Source organism: Micropterus dolomieu, linkage group LG01 (assembly GCF_021292245.1).
Source record: "Micropterus dolomieu isolate WLL.071019.BEF.003 ecotype Adirondacks linkage group LG01, ASM2129224v1, whole genome shotgun sequence".
In the NCBI taxonomy this organism is placed as follows: Eukaryota; Metazoa; Chordata; class Actinopteri; order Centrarchiformes; family Centrarchidae; genus Micropterus; species Micropterus dolomieu.
This window is the reverse complement of record NC_060150.1, coordinates 2,068,739-2,090,849: the sequence shown is the minus strand read 5'-3', so window position 1 is coordinate 2,090,849 and position 22,111 is coordinate 2,068,739. Positions and strand designations below refer to the sequence as shown.

The following is a 22,111-nucleotide window of genomic DNA, read 5'->3' as shown; positions in this document are numbered from 1 at the left end:
TGGTGTTCAGGGAGGAGAGCAGAGGGGAAAGAACACGGTCTTGAAGGGAAAAAGTGCTGATGGTCCTGGAGTCAGAAACATGTTTTCCCAGGTTCACGTGCCGCTTGCTGCTGGACAGTAAGTCTGTGATACACCTGCAAGCATGATCAGCTAGGAGAACTTGTCCTGCAGCAATCCACAAACAGGATCCTGGTGTAGTTTGCTGGAGAGTCCAGGTGCTGGAGGATGTAGTGAAGGGCCATGTTTACTGAGTTGTCTGCATTACATCATTACATCATCTCAATCAGCTGTGTGCTGAGCCAGCATTCCCAGGTTTCCATGGCGATGCTAAAAGCTGTCTGACTTAGACAGGCTTAGACAGCTGATCTCGTTGAGTTTTAACCTGAAGCACAGCTCTGATTCTCCTGCTCCTATAGAACAGATTGTGACTCCCAGTGCCAAAGTAAACAGATTGTTAGAGAGATAAGATCCTCATAAAGATGATGTCCTAGATTTGTGTGTCTACTGTCAAAAATGGCTTCACAGCAGCAGTACAGAGTTGTCCACATTTCTGACTCTTTCCTGAAACTGCAGCACTTTTTTAGTATAGGAGTCTATGCGGCAGTTGGTTGGCAATGCTCCCACTTCCAAGCTGACTGTGCAAGCTCTGTAAGTCTGACTGCTTTCAAAGTTACACATCAGCGGCAGAACAAGTTTTCCTACGACTTGTGAAATAATCATGTATGTACTGTGAAAATTGTGGGAGATACAGTGAGTTGAAGACAAGTTTTTTAGAATATTTTGAAGTGAATTCCCACTGTGTCAGTTGGTCCTCTCTAGTCCCAACATTCCGTCCCAATCGCTCCCATTATAAACTCAGAAAATAGGATGAAAACGACATGAAACTTAAATTGACACTGTGTGAAAAGTATAAGAGATGTGAAAAAGTTGAATTCACTGGAAAGAGTCCAAAGGTTTGTGAACGTTTTAAAGGTGGAATGGCGTTGCTACTTGAATGTGTGAATTGGTGGGAAGAGGTTGAAGATCCGTGAGTTTGAATGATTTTCTCATTGACTTTCATTATAACAACGTTTCAAAGAAAGTTGAATAGACTGAAGAGTTTGAATAGGATTTGAAAATTGAATAATACGAAGACAGAAGGAAAGATGTGGAATCTTTTCCATTTTGAATGGAGCTTCTAGCTGAAAGTATGAATAAGTAGTTAACACTTGAAAAACACTACATTGTCATAGGAAAGTAAGAATTCAGAGTCAATATATTGGGAGATAAATGTACAGATGTCTTGCCAAAAAGTGCAGGAGTGGGGACAAGACCAAAATAAATGATGCAAGTCTTCTTCAGCCATTTGACAAAATGAGCAGTCCACATCAATGTCCTTTTTATATCTTCGTAGAAATACCTCGGAGGGATAAAAGCGATGCAGCATTTTAAAAGATACTTCCTTAACCTTATTTAAAATTATATATTTGGAAAGTAGGCACCAAATTTTTTCCCAGTCCAGATTTGGAGTAAGGTTATTACAATAAGGAACAATATTTGGAACAGAGACTATTTCTTTTTGAAACAGAGTACGTATAGATCGGTTATTGGTTCTCAAGTTAGAGGAGAAGCAGATCTGGCCAACAGTCATCGTAGAAGGATCCAGTGACAAAAAAGTTGGTAGGGATACTATATGATTTTTAAGGAGCATTAGAGCACCAGAAGGGATTGCATCAAAAACTAAGGCATATTCCTTTGGCAGTATAGGAATACCATACTTGTCTAGAAGTTCGTAGTATGACAATAATTCACCACTAGAACTGAGGAGCTGTAGAACCAGATAAATTCCATAGGTAAACCAGTTTTCCAAGAACAATGATTTGTGTTTATACAGAATGTCTCTGTTGTTCCAGATGTAGTATTTGTGCGGGGAAATGTTGTGTTTATAAACTAAGGACCAAGAAAGGAACAATTGTTTGTTAGAATTTGATAACTTTAAGGGGATTTTTTCAACATTGTAGCTGCAAAGTAGGAGGAACTTAAGACCTCCAAGCTTTGAAAACAGCTAGTTCAGAAGAAAATTCCAGATTGAGTTTGGATTTTTTTAAAACTGTTTATCCAATTTATCTTAAAGGTATTGTTGAGGGTGGATAAGTCAAGAAAGTTTAGACCAACATTTACATACATCATTAATACTGATTTTCTAACATAATGGGTTCTATTTTTCCATAATAAGCTATAATAATAGCAGGTTATCGATGACCGTAGAGGTCCATTTGTTGACATCTAGAGATAAGGTTGCATAAGTAAAACGAGATATGCCCTCAGCTTTGGTAAGCAAAATTCTTCCTTTAAGAGATAAGTCTCTTTGAAGCCATAAATTAATTTTTTTCTGCACCTTTCCTACCACTGGGTTGAAATTGAAGGAGCATCTGGTGTTGTTGTTTTTATTGATAGCAAATCCAAGGTAGGTGACGGACTCTTTCACTGGAATGGTAGAAATAGACATAACATTGCAGCTTTTGAGGGCGAGCAGCTCACGCTTACTGATATTTAAAAAAAGAGAGGAGGCTTTAGAGAATGTCTTAATTGTATAGTAATTAATAGCAACTGAAACCTGTGAGGCATCCTTTAAAAATAAAGTGGTATCATCAGCTAGTTGACTAATTATTATTTCTTTTCCAGCTATTGTGATACCTTTCAAGGGGCAGGTCTTAATAAAATCTGAGAGTAATTGAGCACAGATCAGAAACAAGTATGGTGAGACAGGACACGCCTGCCTGACACAGCACTTTAGGTAAAATCTAGGTGAGGTGCCTGCATATAGTTTAATTTAGCAATTTGCATTCTTATACATGGTTTTAATGGCTGCACAAAAGTAAGTCCCAAAGCCAAATTTATCCAAGGCCTGTAAGAGAAAGAAGTGTTCGACTGTGTCAAAAGCCTTGCGGAAATCTAAAAACAGTATATAGCCATCATCATCAGTAAGATCAGTCCTATCAAGTCATATAATTAGAATATCATCAAAAAGTTGATTTATTTCAGTAATTCCATTCAAAAAGTGAAACTTGGATATTATATTCATTCATTACACACAGACTGATATATTTCATTTGTTTATTTCATTTAATTTTGATGATTAAAACTGACAACTAATGAAAATCCCAAATTCAGTATCTCCGAAAATTAGAATATTACTTAAGACCAATACAAAAAAAGGATTGTTAGAAATGTTGGCCAACTGAAAAGTATGAACATGAAAAGTATGAGCATGTACAGCACTCAATACTTAGTTGGGGCTCCTTTTGCCTGAATTACTGCAGCAATGTGGCGTGGCATGGAGTCGATCAGTCTGTGGCACTGCTCAGGTGTTATGTGAGCCCAGGTTGCTCTGATAGTGGCCTTCAGCTCTTATGCATTGTTGGGTCTGGCGTGTCGCATCTTCCCCATAGAACCTGAACCCCATAGATTTTCTATAGGGTTCAGGTCAGGTGAGTTTGCTGGCCAATTAAGAACAGGGATACCATGGTCCTTAAACCAGGTCCTGGTAGCTTTGGCACTGTGTGCAGGTGCCAAGTCCTGTTGGAAAATGAAATCTGTATCTCCATAAAGTTGGTCAGCAGCAGGAAGCATGAAGTGCTCTAAAACTTCCTGGTAGACGGCTGCGTTGACCTTGGACCTCAGAAAACACAGTGGACCAACACCAGCAGATGACATGGCACCCCAAACCATCACTGACTGTGGAAACTTGCCTCTCCTCTCTTCCTCCAGACTCTGGGACCTTGATTTCCAAAGGAAATGCAAAATTTACTTTCATCAGAGAACATAACTTTGGACCACTCAGCAGCAGTCCAGTCCTTTTTGTCTTTAGCCCAGGAGAGACGCTTCTGACGCCATGTCTTGTTCAAGAGTGGCTTGACACAAGGACTGCGACAGCTGAAACCCATGTCTTGCATACGTCTGTGCGTGGTGGTTGTTGAAGCACGGACTCCAGCTGCAGTCCACTCTGTGAATCTCCCCCACATTTTTGAATGGGTTTTGTTTCACAATCCTCTCCAGGGTGCGGTTATCCCTATTGCTTGTACACTTTTTTCTACCACATCTTTTCCTTCCCTTCGCCTCTCTATTAATGTGCTTGGACACAGAGCTCTGTGAACAGCCAGCCTCTTTAGCAATGACCTTTTGTGTCTTGCCCTCCTTGTGCAAGGTGTCGGTGGTCGTCTTTTGAACATCTGTCAAGCAGTCTTCCCCATGATTTTGTTGCCTACAGAACTAGACTGAGAGACCATTTAAAGGCCTTTGTAGGTATTTTGAGTTAATAAGCTGATTAGAGTTTGGCACCAGGTTTCTTCAATATTGAACCTTTTCACAATATTCTAATTTTCTGAGATACTGATTTTGGGGTTTTCATTGGTTGTCAGTTATAATCATCAAAATTAAAAGGAATGAACACTTGAAATATATCAGTCTGTGTGGAATGAATGTATACATTATACAAGTTTCACTTTTTGAATGGAATTACTGAAATAAATAAACTTTTTGATGATATTCTAATTATATGGCCAGCACCTGTATGTCTATGCCTCATAAACCCGGTTTGGTTTTTATCAATAATTTGGTCCAAAACAGATTTTAATCTTTTGGCAAAAACTAGAGCTAGGATTTTGTAATCATTATTAAAAAGGGAGATTAGTCGCCAGTTGTCAATGCACAGCGGGTCTTTCCTATGTTTTGGAATTAAGGTTATAAGTCCTTGAGATAGAGTGGAGGGGGGCGGAGATGGGCGTTTGGCTTTCAATGCTTTCTGTTTATACGCCATGAAGGAAGGGAGCAAGCTGTTCTGCAAAAGCAATATATAATTCAGCAGTTAAGCCATCAACACCTGGAGATTTGTTAAGTTTTACATTAACATTTACTCATTTGGCCGACGCTTTTATCCAAAGCGACTTACATTTGAGGAACACATACGAGCTTCAACAGAGCATCAACTGACAATACATACTAGTAAGAGCAGCAATAAATACTACTAAGAGCTCATTGTACATATCACATCAATGGGGTAAATGCCTAGGGAAGGAAGTAAGAGTTAGCAAAAAGTGCAATCAAAACAAGATAATTGTAGGGGATAGAAGAAGAAGAGCCCAGGAAGTGCATGTTAGAGGTTAGGAGTTAGAGGTGTTATAAGAGGAAGTGTTCATAAGTGTGAGATTTCAAGAGCTTCTTGAAGTTAGAGAGGGACGCCCCTGGGTGGCGTACTGAGTGAGGTAGGGCCTGATATTCCTTATATTGTATAGAGCAAAGTGGCAAGACCGAGAGACAGCAGCAACATGGTCTGAAAAGGACAGCTGGTCATCAATCATGACACCCAAGTTTCTCACCACCTTAGTTGGAGTGATGGTTGAGGAGTCAATTTGTAGTTTGATGTTATGGTGGATAGATTGCTTGGCTGGAATGACCAAGAGTTCAGTCTTAGAGAGGTTTAGTTGAAGGTGGCAAGCTATCATCCACGCAGATATGTCCAAGAGACAGTCCGTGATCTGCGCCGAGATGGCTTTACTCGAGATGCCCATTGCTGAGAGCGCGGATAGCAGGATCCTGTGGTTGACTGTGTCAAAGGTAGCTGATAGGTCAAGCAGGATAAGAACCGAGGATTGGGCTGCAGCTTTAGCTGACCTTAGGGCTTCTCTTACAGACAGAAGAGCCGTTTCAGTAGAGTGGGTACTCTTAAAACCAGACTGATATGGATATAGGAGGTCTTTCCGTGAGAGGAATTCTGAGACCTGTTTTAAAACCAAGTTTTAGATGGTGAATGGCAGACCGAACTTTATCTGCAGTTATTGGGTTATCACAAAAATCTTTTTGGTCATTCAATATTGATTTTGTTTTAGTGAGGTATCCTAAAAAGGTGTTAGCTGCTGCCTCATTATACTGAGATGTATACAAATTTTTATAAAAAGTGGAACAGTACTTAGCTGTCTTTTGGGGATTATCAGAAATAACACCATTAATACTGAGTTTTTGAATAGAGTTGGATTTGTTGTGGGATTCTAATTGGAAGAAATAAGCAGTGTTTTGCTCGCCTTCCTCCAACCACTGACACCTTGACCTCAGAAAGGCTCCCTCTTTTCTCTGTATATTTCATTCAGGCGATTTTGCTGTAAAATTAAATCCTGTTTATCATTTTCTGATAGATTGTCAGGCATAATCTGAAAAAGAGTGGCTTTCTGGTAATTATCTCTGTTTCTTCAGCTTTTCTAGATTTGGACAAGAAGGACCCATACCCTCTTAAGAATTTTGACACCTCAAATTTAAAGAGCTCCCAGTTTCTGGAAAAGCATTTCTCTATTAAGGCCTTGTTCCAGAAACAATTAATCAATGTTTGGATCTTATTAATTACTAGGTCATTTTTTTAAAGTAGCATTATTAAGTTTCCAATAGGAGCCTCTTAATGCTTGACTAGCTTTGGAACTAAGAGAGATTTGGAGTGACACAGCTCTGTGGTCTGTTAAGGGAGTTGTTAGTATATCGACGAAAACATTATCACTATTAAAGTGGTCAGAAATTAACCAAAAATCAATACGTGACATTGAAGTTCAAGCCTTATTTTTCCATGAGTTTAACAGTATGATTTTTTTCCCTCCAATCTTTGCATAAATATCAGCAAATTGGAAGATGAGGAATTCTATGAATTTGGAGGCCATCTGTCTAGGGAACCATTTAAAGCAGGGGTATTCAATTAGAATTCAAAGAGGTCCAGTTAGAGAAAATTTCCTGAAGCAAAGGTCTGGAACATCAAAACAACTAATTTTCATTAACATTCAGTACCGTATAGTTGTATCAACACATGTTTTTAGTCAACAACGGACTGCAAATCAAATAATATTTCAGTCAGTTTTCACATCAAACTGGAGGGATAATAAATAATAACTGCTGTAATAATAAATTCTAAATTGAAGTAAACTAAAATAAAGTGCCTAATTTTTAGAAAAAAATGAAATAACAAGTGTAGCTTGAAGTGATGAAGTGCAGTCTTTTTTTTAATAAACACTCAACACATCATAACAAATGAACAGCTGTAATGCCTCCTCTTCTCTTTCATTCCCTCTTATAGAGGTACTACTCCTACTTTCGCTTGTTCAGTGAGAAATGTGAGCTCTAGTTTGTCCTGCCAGCTAGCATTGGAGTTCTATGAGATATTCTGGTTTTGAACTGCCCGTGGGAGGAATGTACATGTAAAAATCTGTACATTCTTGTAAAACATTCATGTGAAAACTCTTTTCCCTATAGTCTCCTCAATTCGTGTGTGTCTCTGGTGAATCTCGCAGACTTGACTCGCAAGCGGCGGAATGCACAGATTGGATGAGCAGCGTCACATGAAACGAATAGAGCACATGCAATTGGTATGTGAGTTTCATGGTCCGCTAAACCAGTACAGTAAATGCTAGAAAAGCTGTGCAGGTTAAAATATAAACGCTCTGTCACGAGGTAGTAAGTTTCTATAATAAATCGGCTGTAGGTTGGCAGTCCGGAGAGGACAGCGGCTGGGTCCGGATCCGGACCGCGGTGCGCCTATTAGTGACCTCTGATTCAAAGCAATGTTGAAGTCACCACCCATCAGAAGCAGTAAATTTGGGTATTTGGATAACCAATATGAAAAACAGGATTCCAAAATATCAAGGAAAAAGTCATTTTCATGTCTGGTGTTATACCCATAAATGTTGGCAAGCATGAGAATGTTGTTATCAATATTAACAATTAATAATATGTAACGGCCATTGGGGTCACTTTCTGAGTGCAAGACACTTCTCCATCAAAGTTATTCTTTAAGATTGCAACCCCTGCAGATCTCTCTGAACCGTATGACAATTCCCTATTGAGTTTTTCAAAAGGCAGCATCATTTACCAGAGTGTGATCCTTGAAAAAACAATAAAATTAGCCTTTTGCTGTTTTACGAATAAAAACAGAGCTTTACGCTTAATATTCTCTCTTAATCCCCTGGCAGTGAGAGAAACAACTGATAAAGACAGTGTAATAAGTATTCCTTTAATTAAACAACAATAACAATAAACAATTTTCATCCCTTAAGAAAACTAAGTCTAAGGACTTTGGACTAAGCCAACCTGGAAGGATTAACTTTAACCACATAACTTTATGCTTACAGGGCCCATTAGCTTTAAGTAGAGATGTAGGCCTACCTATGAACAGTAATTATGCAAATTGTGAATCGTGACAATAGATGACCATCAGGGAGGACTTGCAGTGTTAGTCGGAGTCAGTTGTGCTTGTAGTGCAGACAGCAGTAGGCGTATCTCCTTCCCTTCTATTATCACGCGAGTTCCAGCAAAGTGAGCTTTCTTTCCTTGTTTCTTGGCCGTATCAATCAGTGGCCAAAGTTTCTTCCGCAGAGCTTTGTCAGATCTTCTGTAAACCAAAGGTCGTTCTCTTTGAGGAAGCTACAGCCCTTTGCCATTCTCCACACCAAGTCCCGCGCTGATCTGTTGGGAAAGCGGATGATAGTCGTCCTTGGTCTCTTCTGCGCATCGTTATAGCAGCCCAGACGGTAGACTTTGAACTTTGAATGCGTCTCCCCGACAACGGCACAGCAAATGTCGGTAACTTTCTCCTTTATGTTTTCTTGTTTGATCTCAGGGATACCGTGGAGTCTGAGGTTCCATCTGCACTAATACCTTTCAGCCTCGTTGATTTTCAGTTCCATCTCGGACACCATCTGGATATTATTCTCACACTTGGTCTTTGTCGATCTCATGACTGTTTTCAGTCTTTCAATCTCGGTAAACACAAAGTCAATTGATTTTTTCAGGCCCTCGATGCTGACCGTGTTATGATTGATCATGCTCTCCAGATTATCAGCTCGCACGTTGATAATGGCAGCTATGTTGTTTTGCAAATCAGTAACAGTTAAGTCACCTTTTTCTCTTTCCCTCTGGTTTGGCAGGAGTATCTGGGTCAGACTCTGGCATGGCTGATAGCTCTGGGGTCTGGCTGCGGATGTTGGAGAAAGAGTAGTTATGCTGGACACCAGTGGTTACAGCAGTTGCCTTTGTGTCTTTAGGTGAGATTCTCGTCAAGTTTTTGGTGGAAAACATTTTTTCTTTATCTTTACGCTTAACGCCATGCTCAGACGGAGACATGTTGAGAGTTAGCTTAGCTGGGGATAGGCAGAGTTGTAGTTAGCTGGCTAACGGTGCTCGGTGGTCTCTGGTGAAAGTTGCTATGTTGGCAAAGCACTTTCCCGGTGAAGTTAGTCCACGCGATACAGTGCAAAGATGAATTTTCAAATGGAGTTTGAAAGGAGGATAATAAGGTATGAACATTTAAAACGGCAACTCAGCCACAAACTGTTGCGACTTTACTAGGCGCCATCTTGCCCGCCTACCCGTAGCCGTCAACGTACAAACAGCGCTACATATCGCGTTTCGTCATCACGGAGTTCCTCTTCTGCTTGTGTAATTCCGGTAGTGTCGACGCACGTCACTACACTGAATAGACAAAGAAGAAGAAAACTGAATAATAATATTAATAATAATAATAAACAGTCTCTGAGTAGTCTTCTGGTTTATTAGAAGTAAGAAGAGAAGTGACATTTGGACAAATGAAGGAGCACAGTACAGCCTGTGGATTTATACCATGCAGCCAATCGCAGTCGGGACAAAAACAGACAGCTGACGGCAGAAATCACAGATTGTGTGGATTTTATCAGAGATGGAAGGCTTTAATGTGGGACAGATGTTTTCAAAGCGGTGCTGAAGTTGTCTGTTTTCTGCTGGACAGGTAACTTAATTAACTTTGTTTGTCAGACTTTAGCGATGGAAATGAAAGCTGTTGTTTGATAGCTTTAGGTATTAGCTGGCCATAATCACAGAGAGACGTGTTTCCCTTGTCAGTGGTGTGAAATATGGATTAATTTCATGTCGCCAACTTATTCTCCAGCTTGTGGTTTGGCTTTGCCAGTTATGTTAGCGAGACAGTCAGCTCATCAGTAAGTTAATTGGCAATAAAACCGTAATGTTACCTTAGGGCATGGAAGCATCAGCCAGCTAAACTTTTACTGACTGGTAGAAAAAGTGTATTGTTAGTTGGATTGGTTTATTCTCCAGTGCTGTGCTTTGGCTTGTGGTGTTATGTTAGCTGGATTCATTTCATGTAGTTACTCTCGCTCTGTTTTGGCTTTGTATGTTACGTTTGTGAGAATCAGCTGATCACTAATTGGCAATAAAAATGGCAGCTTCCAGCATCGGAGCTCAGATCAGCCAGCTAAAATTTTACTGTACTGGTAGAAAAAATATGCAGTTTTGGATTGTAATTTCATGTTGTTATTCTCCAGTGCTCTGTTACGAAAGGATGTAACTTACACACTAAACCTTTAAGACTGATGCTGGCTGTACATCTCTGGCTGTGCTTGTACTGGCTGAGGCTGCCTGTATTATTAACGTAACAAACACATGACTGTGTTTCTCTGAAAAATGCTACAATGTGTCCCCAAATATACCTGAGCGGCTGTTAATATACCTGCGTGTCCCGCTGAAGTAAAGTGCATGTGTGGGAAACACTGACTGAACCGACACTGTTTCTCCTTCCATGTTGTTAGAGACTTTGTGATTAGACGGCTGCGTGCAGATGCACAGCGAGGGGCGGGGCTGCGGGGTGAGGGAGAGAGAGAAGCAGGTGCTGGCAGGACTTTACGAAACTTATTAACTCAACATGAAATTATATCAGTATAAACGGTATTGTCCAATTTTATATCTCTTTTGAAATTATATCGGTATACCTCATTATACTGATATATCCCTAGGGAGACTCATTCTATTTCACCCCCGCTATTAATCAGAAGATACATTTTTATGACAAAGACCCCCCAATCCGCGGATATAACTCTGCACATCACTAGAACCCCCCTATGCAGCACATCTTATCAGAATACTGTGTTATGTGCGTTAAATAGCAGTGAAAGTAACTCAAAGTAACGCAAAAGTAGTGTAAAGCATTTACTCCCAAATGACAGTAGCTAGTAATCTATAATGTATAAGTAACTTGCCCAACACTGGATGTCGTATTACATTTCTGCACATGTGGGACTCTTTTCTGGTGCATAGGGTCAAACATCTGACTCCCCAAACTGCACACTGCAGTCATGGGTTCTCACCAGGCTTTGATGTTCCTGCAGTAGCTTAAAACTGGGGTGTTTTTGCTTCTTTCTGTATTGCACGGTCTGTTGCCTTGTTAACTCTCTGCTTGTGGAGGGTTACAACATAGCTAATTAGGTGTTAAGTTACTGTGGTAGTCGCATTTGTTAAGTTTTTTAGGCAGTGCTACTACTAAGAGTGTGGAGACACACTCCGACGCAGACATGGTTAGCCTAGATTGTGATAGCGGCGTTGTGTTTCCGCAGGGGCTCATGATGTTGTTGAGTTCAGACATAGTTTGTTAAATATTAGCAGCATAATATTTGCTGAATTCAAATTTTCCGCATTACTCAAATTTCAGTAGATTTTGTAAGGACTGATTCACTTAATGACATGTTGAGCTCACATGTCTGTAACTCCTGCATATTGTTGCTCCAAACAGAGGATGGTAGCAGCTCTTCACGTGGGCATTTTCCTGCTTTCTGAGCCTCATGGCTGTACATCTCACAAAGGCATAGAACAGTGCAGCAGATGTGCTGCCCTGCCAAGGGCCGCCACAAGGAGACTGTAGACTCCACCCAGAGGTAGTGGGAATGATTTGGAGCCAGTATGTCTTTGCCTCAGAAATGTCAAAAAATTGTTCCCTCTGGTACTCCCTAATGGAGATGACCAGTCTTTTAGGCCAAGACGCCTTAGCTCATGCTTGGCCAGCGTGTCTTCAGCGTGTCAGCGTAGCCTTTTCTTCAATTCCACTCATTTGTGTGACAAAATCTAATCAAATGGGAGTCTGTGGTCCAATTTGTGTTAGTTTAGGGGTCCTTGACGTGAAAAGGTTTGGCACTGCTCTATGCTAATCAGTGAAAGATATTTTTCCAAGTGGTGCAGGGAACAGAGTGAGGTACCGGAGAACTGCTCAATAACCATCACTCTCCATTTCCTGCAGTCGTTGGATGGTGGCAGATGTGCATCGACCATGACATTGTACTCAGCTGCCATTTCAACGGGGCAGGTGAGAGTCAAAATCCAAACAGTTAGTCAGTTCTTGAAGGGTACACAGCGTCTTATACCCTTAGGAGTCACTGTAGCACCATCATGGGACTTGATATTAGTGTTGAGGTCTTTGGGTCAGCCCCCATTTCAGTGATTAGGACAGACAGAGCTGAGGTGGTTGTACTCACTTTTGTTGCCAACAGTTTAGACATTAATGAGTGTGAGATGTGTTATTTTGAGGGGATAGCAAATGTAGTCTGTTTTTTTTGTTTTTTTGTTTTTAATTGAAAATCTGGTTTCAGACATTCAGACATTCCAGCTTATAAACATAATATAAGACTTAATGTAACATAATAGTGCAATATATATATATAACTTAACAATAAACTTAAATAACAAATACATTAACTAAAACAAAAGGAAATACAAAACAAGACAAACTTAAGAGATGAGTAAGTGAGTAAGTGACTGTTGTGATTCCGTCTGTGCGTCTTGTTTGGGAGTCTGAGTTTAGTTCCATGTCCTTAGTTCATGTTTTGGTAATGATTCCTGGTCCTTGTTTGTATTTTTGTGATTTGGTCTCCTCTGTACTCTGTGTTCTAGTTCTGTGTTCTCGTTTAGGTTCTGGTTCTTTGTAACTTGTGTGTGTTTCTGTCTTCTTGGTTATTCACTCTGCCCCATGTCTGCTTGTCTAGTGTTCTCTCTGTTTCCCCCTGCTGTCTCTCTGCCTGCCTGCTTGTCTCTCTGCCTCGTTAGCCCTGATCCCGCTCACCTGTGTTGCTCCCGCCCCGCTCGTTAGTCCCTGTGTATATGTATGCCTGCTTGTCTCTCCAGTCTTTGTCTTGTCCTTGCGTCTATGTTGAGTGTTCTGCGTGGTGCTCTGTTCCCTGGATTTCTGTTTTTCCCCCCCATTTTGGATTACTCTGTCTTTGTGTTGGATTTGCCTTCTTCTGGATTACCTTTGTTTTGACCCTTGTTCCGAGCTTCCACGTAAGCCTGTTTAGTTATTTGAATAAACTTTATTTTGAACTGCATCCTCCTCTTGCCTCACCATTGTCTGCATTTGGGTCCTCACCTCAGTCTGCACTCAGCGCCCCAACCCCTGACAGTGACAGACTATCTTAACAGGTGGTGACATAAGATATTTTTTAGAGGAATAGCTCTGAGTAGATATTACTAATTGAAATGCTTTTCTTGTTTGATACAAGTTTAAGAGACTCAAAATGCATATCTATTTCGATTAGGAGTACTTTAAAACATGGGGTAGACCTAGAGCATTTAGCTTTGTGAATATGAAATTTCCCAAACAAAATGAAGAGATTCACAATGGTGCATAAGATCTTATCTTTAGATTCAAAGTAGGTAATGACATTTTTCTTTTCTGTGACACATACAACTGTGATTGTATGTGTTTTAGAATATATGTAATTCTCAAGGTCCCTCCAGACTGTGCTACAGAATGAACAGTCGTAGAAAAGATGACCTAAAGTATCTTGTTCTGTTCTACAAAAGGTGCAATTGTTATCAACAAGCATGAATTTTGAGATAAGCATATTGGTTGGATATATTTTATGCAAAATTTTCAAATGTAATTCTCTAACTTTGTTTGTAATACAGAATCTAAAAGGAACAAGCCATGCTTTACACCAGTTAATATTGGAAAACTGATGATTCCAAAAATTTGCCATGAGGTGTTTATATTCTTTAAATTTAAAAAGCATTTCCTAATGTGTGTTAGTGCATTTGCTGCTCAAAATATCAATATTATTTATATGTGAAACTGGTCACTTATTGCTGGCTGTTATAGCTTTTCATTAGTTCCAATAAACCATTAGGTATAGAGCTATGTTCTCTGAATGTTATTGGGAATGCCTTCTCTCTAAGAAAGGACTCATACTTAATTAATTGACGGTTACAATCAAATAAGTCCCTTAAGAAGATATTTCTATCAATCCAGTTTTTTAAATAAGGTGACTTGTTCCTTTTGGTGATGCATTCATTATTCCATATAATAGACTTATGTGGAGAGAAATTATGAGAATAACACAACTTCCAAGCTAAAAGAGCTTGTTGATAAAATCGGGACAGTTTTAACGGTAACTTTGTGATATTATAGTGACACTTCAACAAGAAGTGACCTCCAACTCCTTTGAAAATGTTATGTGGGATAAAGTACCATAATGAGTCAGGTGCATTTAAGCATTCTTGTAACCATTTCACCTTGAAGGTGTAATTCAAGTCCAAAAGTTCAAAGCCGCCTTCCTCCTTAGATCCAGAGAGCACCGCTTTTTTTTAAGTGATGGTGCTTATTCTTCCATATGTAGCTTGAGTACGTTATCAATGTCTTTGCATGTTGAATCATGGAAATCATTGAAATCCCTTCTGCTTTAGTCAGGAGAATTCTGCCCAGTATTGAAATGTCTCTTTGAAGCCACAAGTTCAGTATTGTTTTAGTCTTCTTTAATATAGGAGAGAAGTTAAGTTGTTGATGTTCCATGTAGTCCTTGCAGATATGAATACCTAGATATTTTACACATTTCTTTGACAGATACATTAAACAATTGCTTATCATCAGTTTGATACAAACATAAAATTTCACATTTAGATTTGTTGGGTGTTAATCCAGAAGCAGCAGAAAATTGGTCAATTAAGGATATAGCATATTCAATCTGATGTTTGTCCTTTAAAAAAAGGGCCGTATCATCAGCTGAGTCAATCTGATTTTTTTACCAAAAATAGACAAACCTTTAATAATGGGATTATGATGAATATGTAGTGACAGTAGTTCAACATCCAGCAGGAACAAAAAAGGCGAAATAGGGCAGCCCTGGCGAACTGATCTAAGTACAGGAAATCTTTTGGTGGTATTTGGGTACAATATAACACAACTGTCAATATTTTTATAAAACATTTCTATAGTGGATATAAACTTTGGTCCAAAATCAAATGTTTGGAGTGCTTTGAACAGGAAGTAGTGGTCTACAGTATCAAATGCTTTATAGAAATCGAGAAATACAATCAGTGCTTCAGTATTAATGTTGTCAGAATAGTCCAACAAGTCTTTTTGACTTTATTTGAACTTATGTGACATTTAGACATGAAACCTGTTTGTGTTTCATTTATGATCTCATGAAGGCCTTTTTTTTTAACCTCTTAGCAAAAAATAATGACAATATTTTATAATCAATGTTTAAGAGTTATAGGTCTCCAGTTTTCTATAAGTAATTTATAGATTAGGTTTGGGGAGAAGGCATATTAAGCCTTGCTTCATACTTGTGGACATTGCTTTTTTTAGCAATACATTCTTTGAATAATTCAAGTAGAGGACTTTCAATGATGTCCCAAAAATGTAAATAAAATTCGACAGAAAGCCCATCATTACCTGGCGATTTCCCTTTTTTCACTGACAAAACAGCTTCTGAAATTTCTATTTTTGCAATGGGCTGTTCACATTCCAGTTTAAAGTGTTCAGATATAGTTGGAGTGAATTCTTTAACTGAATCAATAAATTTATCACAATCATCGACTTGAGTATTTGAGATAGCTCATTGTATAGCTAGCTATATATCTAACATGTCTAGAGATGTCCAAAGGATTAGAGGTAATGTTATCATTAATTTTAAGGGTATTTATATTTCTTCAGTTTCTCTTTAAAGCGAAGAAGTAACTAGAGTTCTTCTCCCCTTTTTTCTAACCAGCAAATGTACTGTTATACAAGCTGTGCACTCACTACTTTACATCAGAGATGCTCACAAATCTTTGAGCTAGAGTCCAAGTCAAGTCTGAAGTCTATCGTGGTTATTATGAATGTTGCATCACCTGCTGCGTTCAAACCAGGTTGCTTATAAAACTGCATAGCTATAAGGAATTCTGTAACTGTAACCTGTTTTTCCATTTACAGAGCACAACCATGTAATGTGAAATGCAATTATTGACAGCTTATTAAATACTGTCCACACACTCCCCAGACTATTAAACCCAGTGTAACGTTAACTAAATAAAACTGTATATAATCAACAATAAACCTGTTTTTATCTTACAGAGCACAACCATGTAGCCTAATGTACGTGTATGTGTCTACAGTTAATGACAGCTTATAAACTACTGTCAACACATCCCCCAGACTCTCAAAACAATAAACTATAACCAGTTTTTCACAGAGCACAATCATATAATGTGCAATGCAATCAATGACAGCTTAAACTGTCAGTCAACACATCCCCCAGACTCTCAAACCAGTGTAACGTTATAACTAAATAAAACTGTAGGTTACATGATCAACAATAAACCTGTAACCTCTTTCCAGCCAACGGTAATAATTAATGTGTATCTTTAATATAGAGGAGAGGATACACCTTTGTAGCCTGACTTTCCTGCTTCATTCAACATTTTGTCAAGATTTAGTTTAGTTTGTCAAGATTTAGTTTAGTAACAGTCTTCTTAAATCCACTTAAATCCCTGTTAAAATCATTGTTGTTGAGTTTTTTGTTTATTGATTTTACTGTATTCTGCTCATCAGCAGGTATTTGTAGGCTTTTAGCAGATAAACTCCATATCAGTAATGCATGGCTCTCTTTCTGCTGTTGACATCAGATCATAACAAAATGTTCAATTCTCGTTCCAGTTTCTTTCAGCGGTTTAGAGTCTCAGGTCAAGTCAAATTCTTTGGGAATCTGTTCTGTGCAGCAGCAGAGAGAGAACAGCAGACAGGAGAGAAGATACTGGAGCTGTTATCATCAGTGTGCAGATATCAATCATTCCCTCTTAAAGAGAAATGGTGTGATTTCCTGCTGGATCTGTACTCCCACCTGAAGGACTATGAGACTAAAACAGGCTTGAGGGTCCTTCCATCATTACAGTCAGTTTTCCAGTCAGCTCCTGCAGTCTGGTTCATAAACCTCTCAGAGAGAAAGACCTCCATCCTCCTGGAAGTGCTGAAACTCCAACCAGAGAAGAAACCAGTGGAGCTGACAGGCTGCTCAGATGAAGAGAGTGAAGTGAGGAGTTTCCTACAGTGTCTGCCTTATATCTCACAGCTCAGGTAAATGAATTGTACTTCACATGACTTCCGTGTACATTTCTGGAAACTCCCTGTTAGTTTGAAGGTGAAGGTAAAGTGTTCAGGTGATCAGTCCACATAAACGTTATATCACTGTGTTTAGTTCTATAGATGACATGCTGTTTAATTCCACGCAGCCCAATGTGTTTATTTCTGTTACGGGTCTCAAATGGCGAGTACCATAGCAACAAATGATTAGTGGTTCAAATGCTCTCCAACTCCCTGAAAACACAGGTGAAATGATTAGATGAATGAAGACACGAACCATGCGTTACTCTTCCAAAACTTACTCTCATTTTATTACAAAGTCTTAAAACACAGAACACATGTACAAAATATCCCCTCGTGCATAAGTATCCCCTTAATGTGTCCATTGTCTAATTCACTGTCCGTGCTCTGTCCCAATAAAGTTAACTGGTATGGTCCCTCTATTGTACTCATTGTCAGTCTCATCACACTGCAGTGTGGACATTACATAGATGCAAATACTTCTTTCCATTGTAAGAACTGTTGCTAAATCAACTATATAATACAGTACAATCACTAGGAGTAACACTCCCCACACATTAATTCACAGAGCAGTATAGATCCGCGTACTCTCCCATTAAGGTACTTTTACAGGGCTTAATAAATAATTAAGCATGTCACAAAGGGAATATTATTGGACTCAAATAACAGCTTGATCCAAACTCAAAGAATTCAGTTATTGTACCTTTTAATCTCTAACTAGGTGCTCTCTCACACTAAACTTGCTCTTACATTTTAAAGCATCTTAATCACAAACAACTGTAAACAAAATATATGTCAAGCGTTCAGGGCTCCACCGTTTAACTAGTGCTGTGAAAAATACAGTTACGTTTACAATGTACTTGGTCTCCACAGAGGCATAAACAGCCGCCGCGTGCCGTGGTAGGCGACTTTATTTTCCTTCACATTTAATGCTCATAGGGCAACATTAAAATCCCCCGACAGATTTCAAAACACTCATGCTAGGATCATTTCAGCTATTAAGAGATAGAATGTGTGGTTTTCACAGTGTACTAACCTGAAAACAGGTGAAATGCTCAGATGAATGAAGACACGAACCATGCGTTAGCCTACTCTTCCCAAACTTTCTCTAATGGGAGGGCGTAAACTCCCGCATAAAAGGAACCCCTGGCGTAGCAACACCTGATACATTGGTTCCGTGCTCTTGTTCCCTGACCAACTAAGGGTTTGTGCTAAAACCAATATGAATACAATCGCTTTGGTCTTCATTACTGCTGGTATTTTACCTCTAATAACTGCAAAGAGAATATGCAGGTTTAAAATAACATAATCATAAACAGTGGTGGTCATGACAAACATTGAAGTGTACCACACCTACATTACCCAGAGTTCTGTGCAGATCAAACCCTCCTAGCAACGCTCCCACGGAGTCCTGCTCATCTCCCATGAGCTGATACGTGTTTCCTCCATCGAGCACCAAGTTTGTTCCTGTGAGGCTGTTTTCATCTAGGCTGTCATCTATGGACTCAGTAAAAAGGAAACAGAGACTCAGCTATAATGATGTGATCCAACAAGCTCCAGCAATGTCAGCAACAGAGACCATCACCATTGTGTTGATGATGAGGAGTTCAGTTCTTCTTCAGGACCACTGATGTTCTTTTTTACTGTTTTACAGCTTTTTGCTGTGATTTAGCAAATCTCAGGGATGAAGCAGTAGTTTCCTGCATTAAAAGATGTTTCCCCTCTAAGTACATCAATGTGTTAGTGTTGTAACATATTGATTTTAGTGGACCTACGACAAACACTCATTAATGAACCACATTTCTGAAAGCGGTTCACATTTTGAGCTCTTAATCATTTATATTTTTAATCCCAGCATGTGATTGGTCATGGATGCTGGATTGGAGCTCATTTATTGGCTCCCCTGACTCTAATATAGTCAAGAAAAGAGCTGTAACTGAGCAGGATGTTTGAACGATGAATGATTAAGAGGAGCAAATAAGAGAATTTTGATCAAGTGGTTTATTGTCAATATTGCAAAGAAACCACATGTCATCAGGATGTGATCAGTAAACCACTAGAAATCCTAATTATGTTACACTAGTACTGTATGAAGTTTCATAGTTTTACAGAATGATGGATGTAAAAACTTGTGAAGTGTTAGTTACATGTACAATACCGTAAAACTTCAATTAACAGCAGAGTCCCAAATAGCCGCCTACCTCCTTTACTGGCCTGGTGTGGGAACACATTTTGACAAATAAACAATTGCCTAACAATTGTCTGGTTTTTATAGAAGTTCTTTGGATGTATAAAACCTCTTAAACCCCGCGAGGTTGCCTGCTTTAGCTGCTTCTAAGCTGCTTAGATTTAGTTAATAAAAACAATGTTTAAACGTATGATCAATTTGTCATTATGGACATGCTACACATTGTTAGATTGGTTAGATTCTCCACAATACCACTTTTAAGTTCATTTAACGGAAACAAGACCCAAAGTCTAGTTCTTCTAGATTTACCGGTGTAACCTACATGGCTACAAGAGAGGAAAAGTTGAAAAAAGTGCTGACTCACATTAACCTTGAAGCGCTCGTTAAGTCCGAATGTGTCCCTTCCTTGATTATTTATCTTCCTTTAGTCTGTAAGGGTCCACAGATCAAAAGAATCAAACAGCTTTTCAGAAAAATAAATCCAAGTTGTGAATCCTGTCATGTGAAGTCCATCACTCTGTCTGCTAACATCTCTCATCCTGCACCACCTTCAAAATAAAAGCGCTGCGCAGTCTGTCGGAGCTAGATCAAAATGAATGAGGTGTATTTGATATTATTTGATCATTTTTACATAAGTATTATTCTGTTTGAAATAAATTCATAGTAGTTTCAGTTTTGTGCAAAAAGAATTAAAGGCAAGGTTAATTCAGTGATTTTAGCAAATAAAAGCCCGGGCTGTTATTCAAAGTTTTACGGTATATTAACCTTCTACAGAGCCCTCCAAAAGTATAGGAACGGTAATGCATTCCAAATTGTTTGTTGAAATGTTGACTTTTTGTTTCATACGGGAAGCAAACACCAGTCTCGTGATTGAAAGGCCAGTGTCTGATCCATCAACCCCAAGCTTACCTGAACTCTTCTGTTATACTCAGCAGCTACTTTTAGTGTTCAACAATGATGCTGAAAGGCTTTCCAGTACTTTAAAACTCACACCAAGGGCTCTTGACAATCTGTCCATATGTGACAACTTTGGAGTTAGAGCTTTTTCAAGAATTTTAATTTAGTAAAAGTCTTCTAAAATCCACATAAATCCCTGTTACAAGCCATTATTACATGAGTTTTATGTTGATTGATCATAGCAGATAAACTCCATATCAGTAATGCATGGCTCTTTTTCTGCTGTTGATATCAGATCATAACAAAATGTTCAATTCTCGTTCCAGTGTCTCTTGGCGGTTTAGAGGCTCAGGTGAAGTCAAGTTCTTTGGGAATCTGTTCTGTGCAGCAGCAGAGAGAGAACAGCAGACAGGAGAGAAGATACTGGAGCTGTTATCATTGGTGTGCAGATATCAGACATTCCCTCTTAAAGAGAAATGGTGTGATTTCCTGCTGGACCTGTACTCTCATGATCCTAAAACAGTCTTGAGAGTCCTTCCATCATTACAGTCAGTTTTCCATACAGCTCCTGCAGTCTGGTCCATAAACCTCTCAGAGAGAAAGACCTCCATCCTCCTGGAAGTGCTGAAACTCCAACCAGAGAAGAAACCAGTGGAGCTGACAGGCTGGTCAGATGAAGAGAGTGAAGTGAGGAGTTTCCTACAGTGTCTGCCTTATATCTCACAGCTCAGGTAAATGAATTGTACGTCACGTGACTTCAGTGTACGTTTCTGGAAACTCCCTGTTAGTTTGAAGGTAAAGTGTTCAGGTGATCAGTCCACATAAATGTTATATCACTGTGTTTAGTTTTATAGATGACATTTTGATCTATTTCATCATCGTCATCACACAATCTGTTCCTTTAATCTTCTCGCATGTGTCATGCTCTTGGGTTTTTGTGTGGTATTTTTCTGTTATTTTGATTATGTCCATTCCTGTTTTACTCTTTGCCTCTGTTTTTGTTTAGGTTTGGTTGGTCGCTGCCTCCTTGTTCTCTGTTGTATTTGGTTTCACATATCCTTGTGTATTGTCGCTAGCTTTACTTCCTGTTTATTTTGTAGTGTCTCACCTGTGTTAATTGCCCTGCCTGCTTGTGTGTATATATTGCCCTCAGTTCTGTGGGCTTTGTAGATTGTTGGCAGACCTTCTGGGGAAGACCTGGTCTGATTCGGAGAGACGGCATCCATCCCACTTGGGAAGGAGCAGCTCTCATTTCTAGAAATCTGGCCAAGTTTATTAGTGGACCAAATCCATGACAACCCAGAGTCGTAGTTTAACACACTTCTCTGCTCCTCCATTTCAGGAGTTACTTAGTGAAAATCCTATAGTGACGGTGTCTGCCCCCCGACCATTGAAATTATTTAAATCAAAGGTAAATAGAAGAGAAGCTGTGCATAAAAACCTCATAAAAATTAAACCACAAAAGCAATAGTACAAAACAATAGGAAAATTAAATGTGGACTCTTAAACATCAGATCTCTCTCTTCTAAAGGTGTACTAGTAAATGAACTAATATCAGATTATGATATTGATTTATTTTGTCTTATTAAAACCTGGCTGGATGTTGGAGAATGTTAGCCTAAATGAATCCACCCCTCCCAGTCATATTAATACTCACATTCCTAGAGGCACAGGCCGAGGAGGTGGAGTTGCAGCTATCTTCGACTCTAGCCTACTAATCAGCTCTAAACCTAAACTAAATTATAACTCATTTGAAAGCCTTGTTCTGAGTCTCCCAAGTTGGAAATCACTGCAACCAATTCTTCTCGTTATAGTGTACCGAGCACCTGGTCCGTACTCTGAAT

General features: G+C 39.2%; 1 protein-coding gene across 1 annotated transcript in view; it reads left to right on the top strand.

Annotated features, from left to right (window-relative positions):
* Positions 1-22,111, top strand: part of LOC123972807 — a 152,489-nt gene that overhangs the window by 96,043 nt on the left and 34,335 nt on the right. The window contains exons 14-15 of the mRNA XM_046052500.1: positions 16,739-17,155; positions 20,594-20,998. Coding sequence (XP_045908456.1) covers positions 16,739-17,155; positions 20,594-20,998 — 822 coding nt within the window. The remainder of the gene's footprint in view (positions 1-16,738; positions 17,156-20,593; positions 20,999-22,111) is intronic.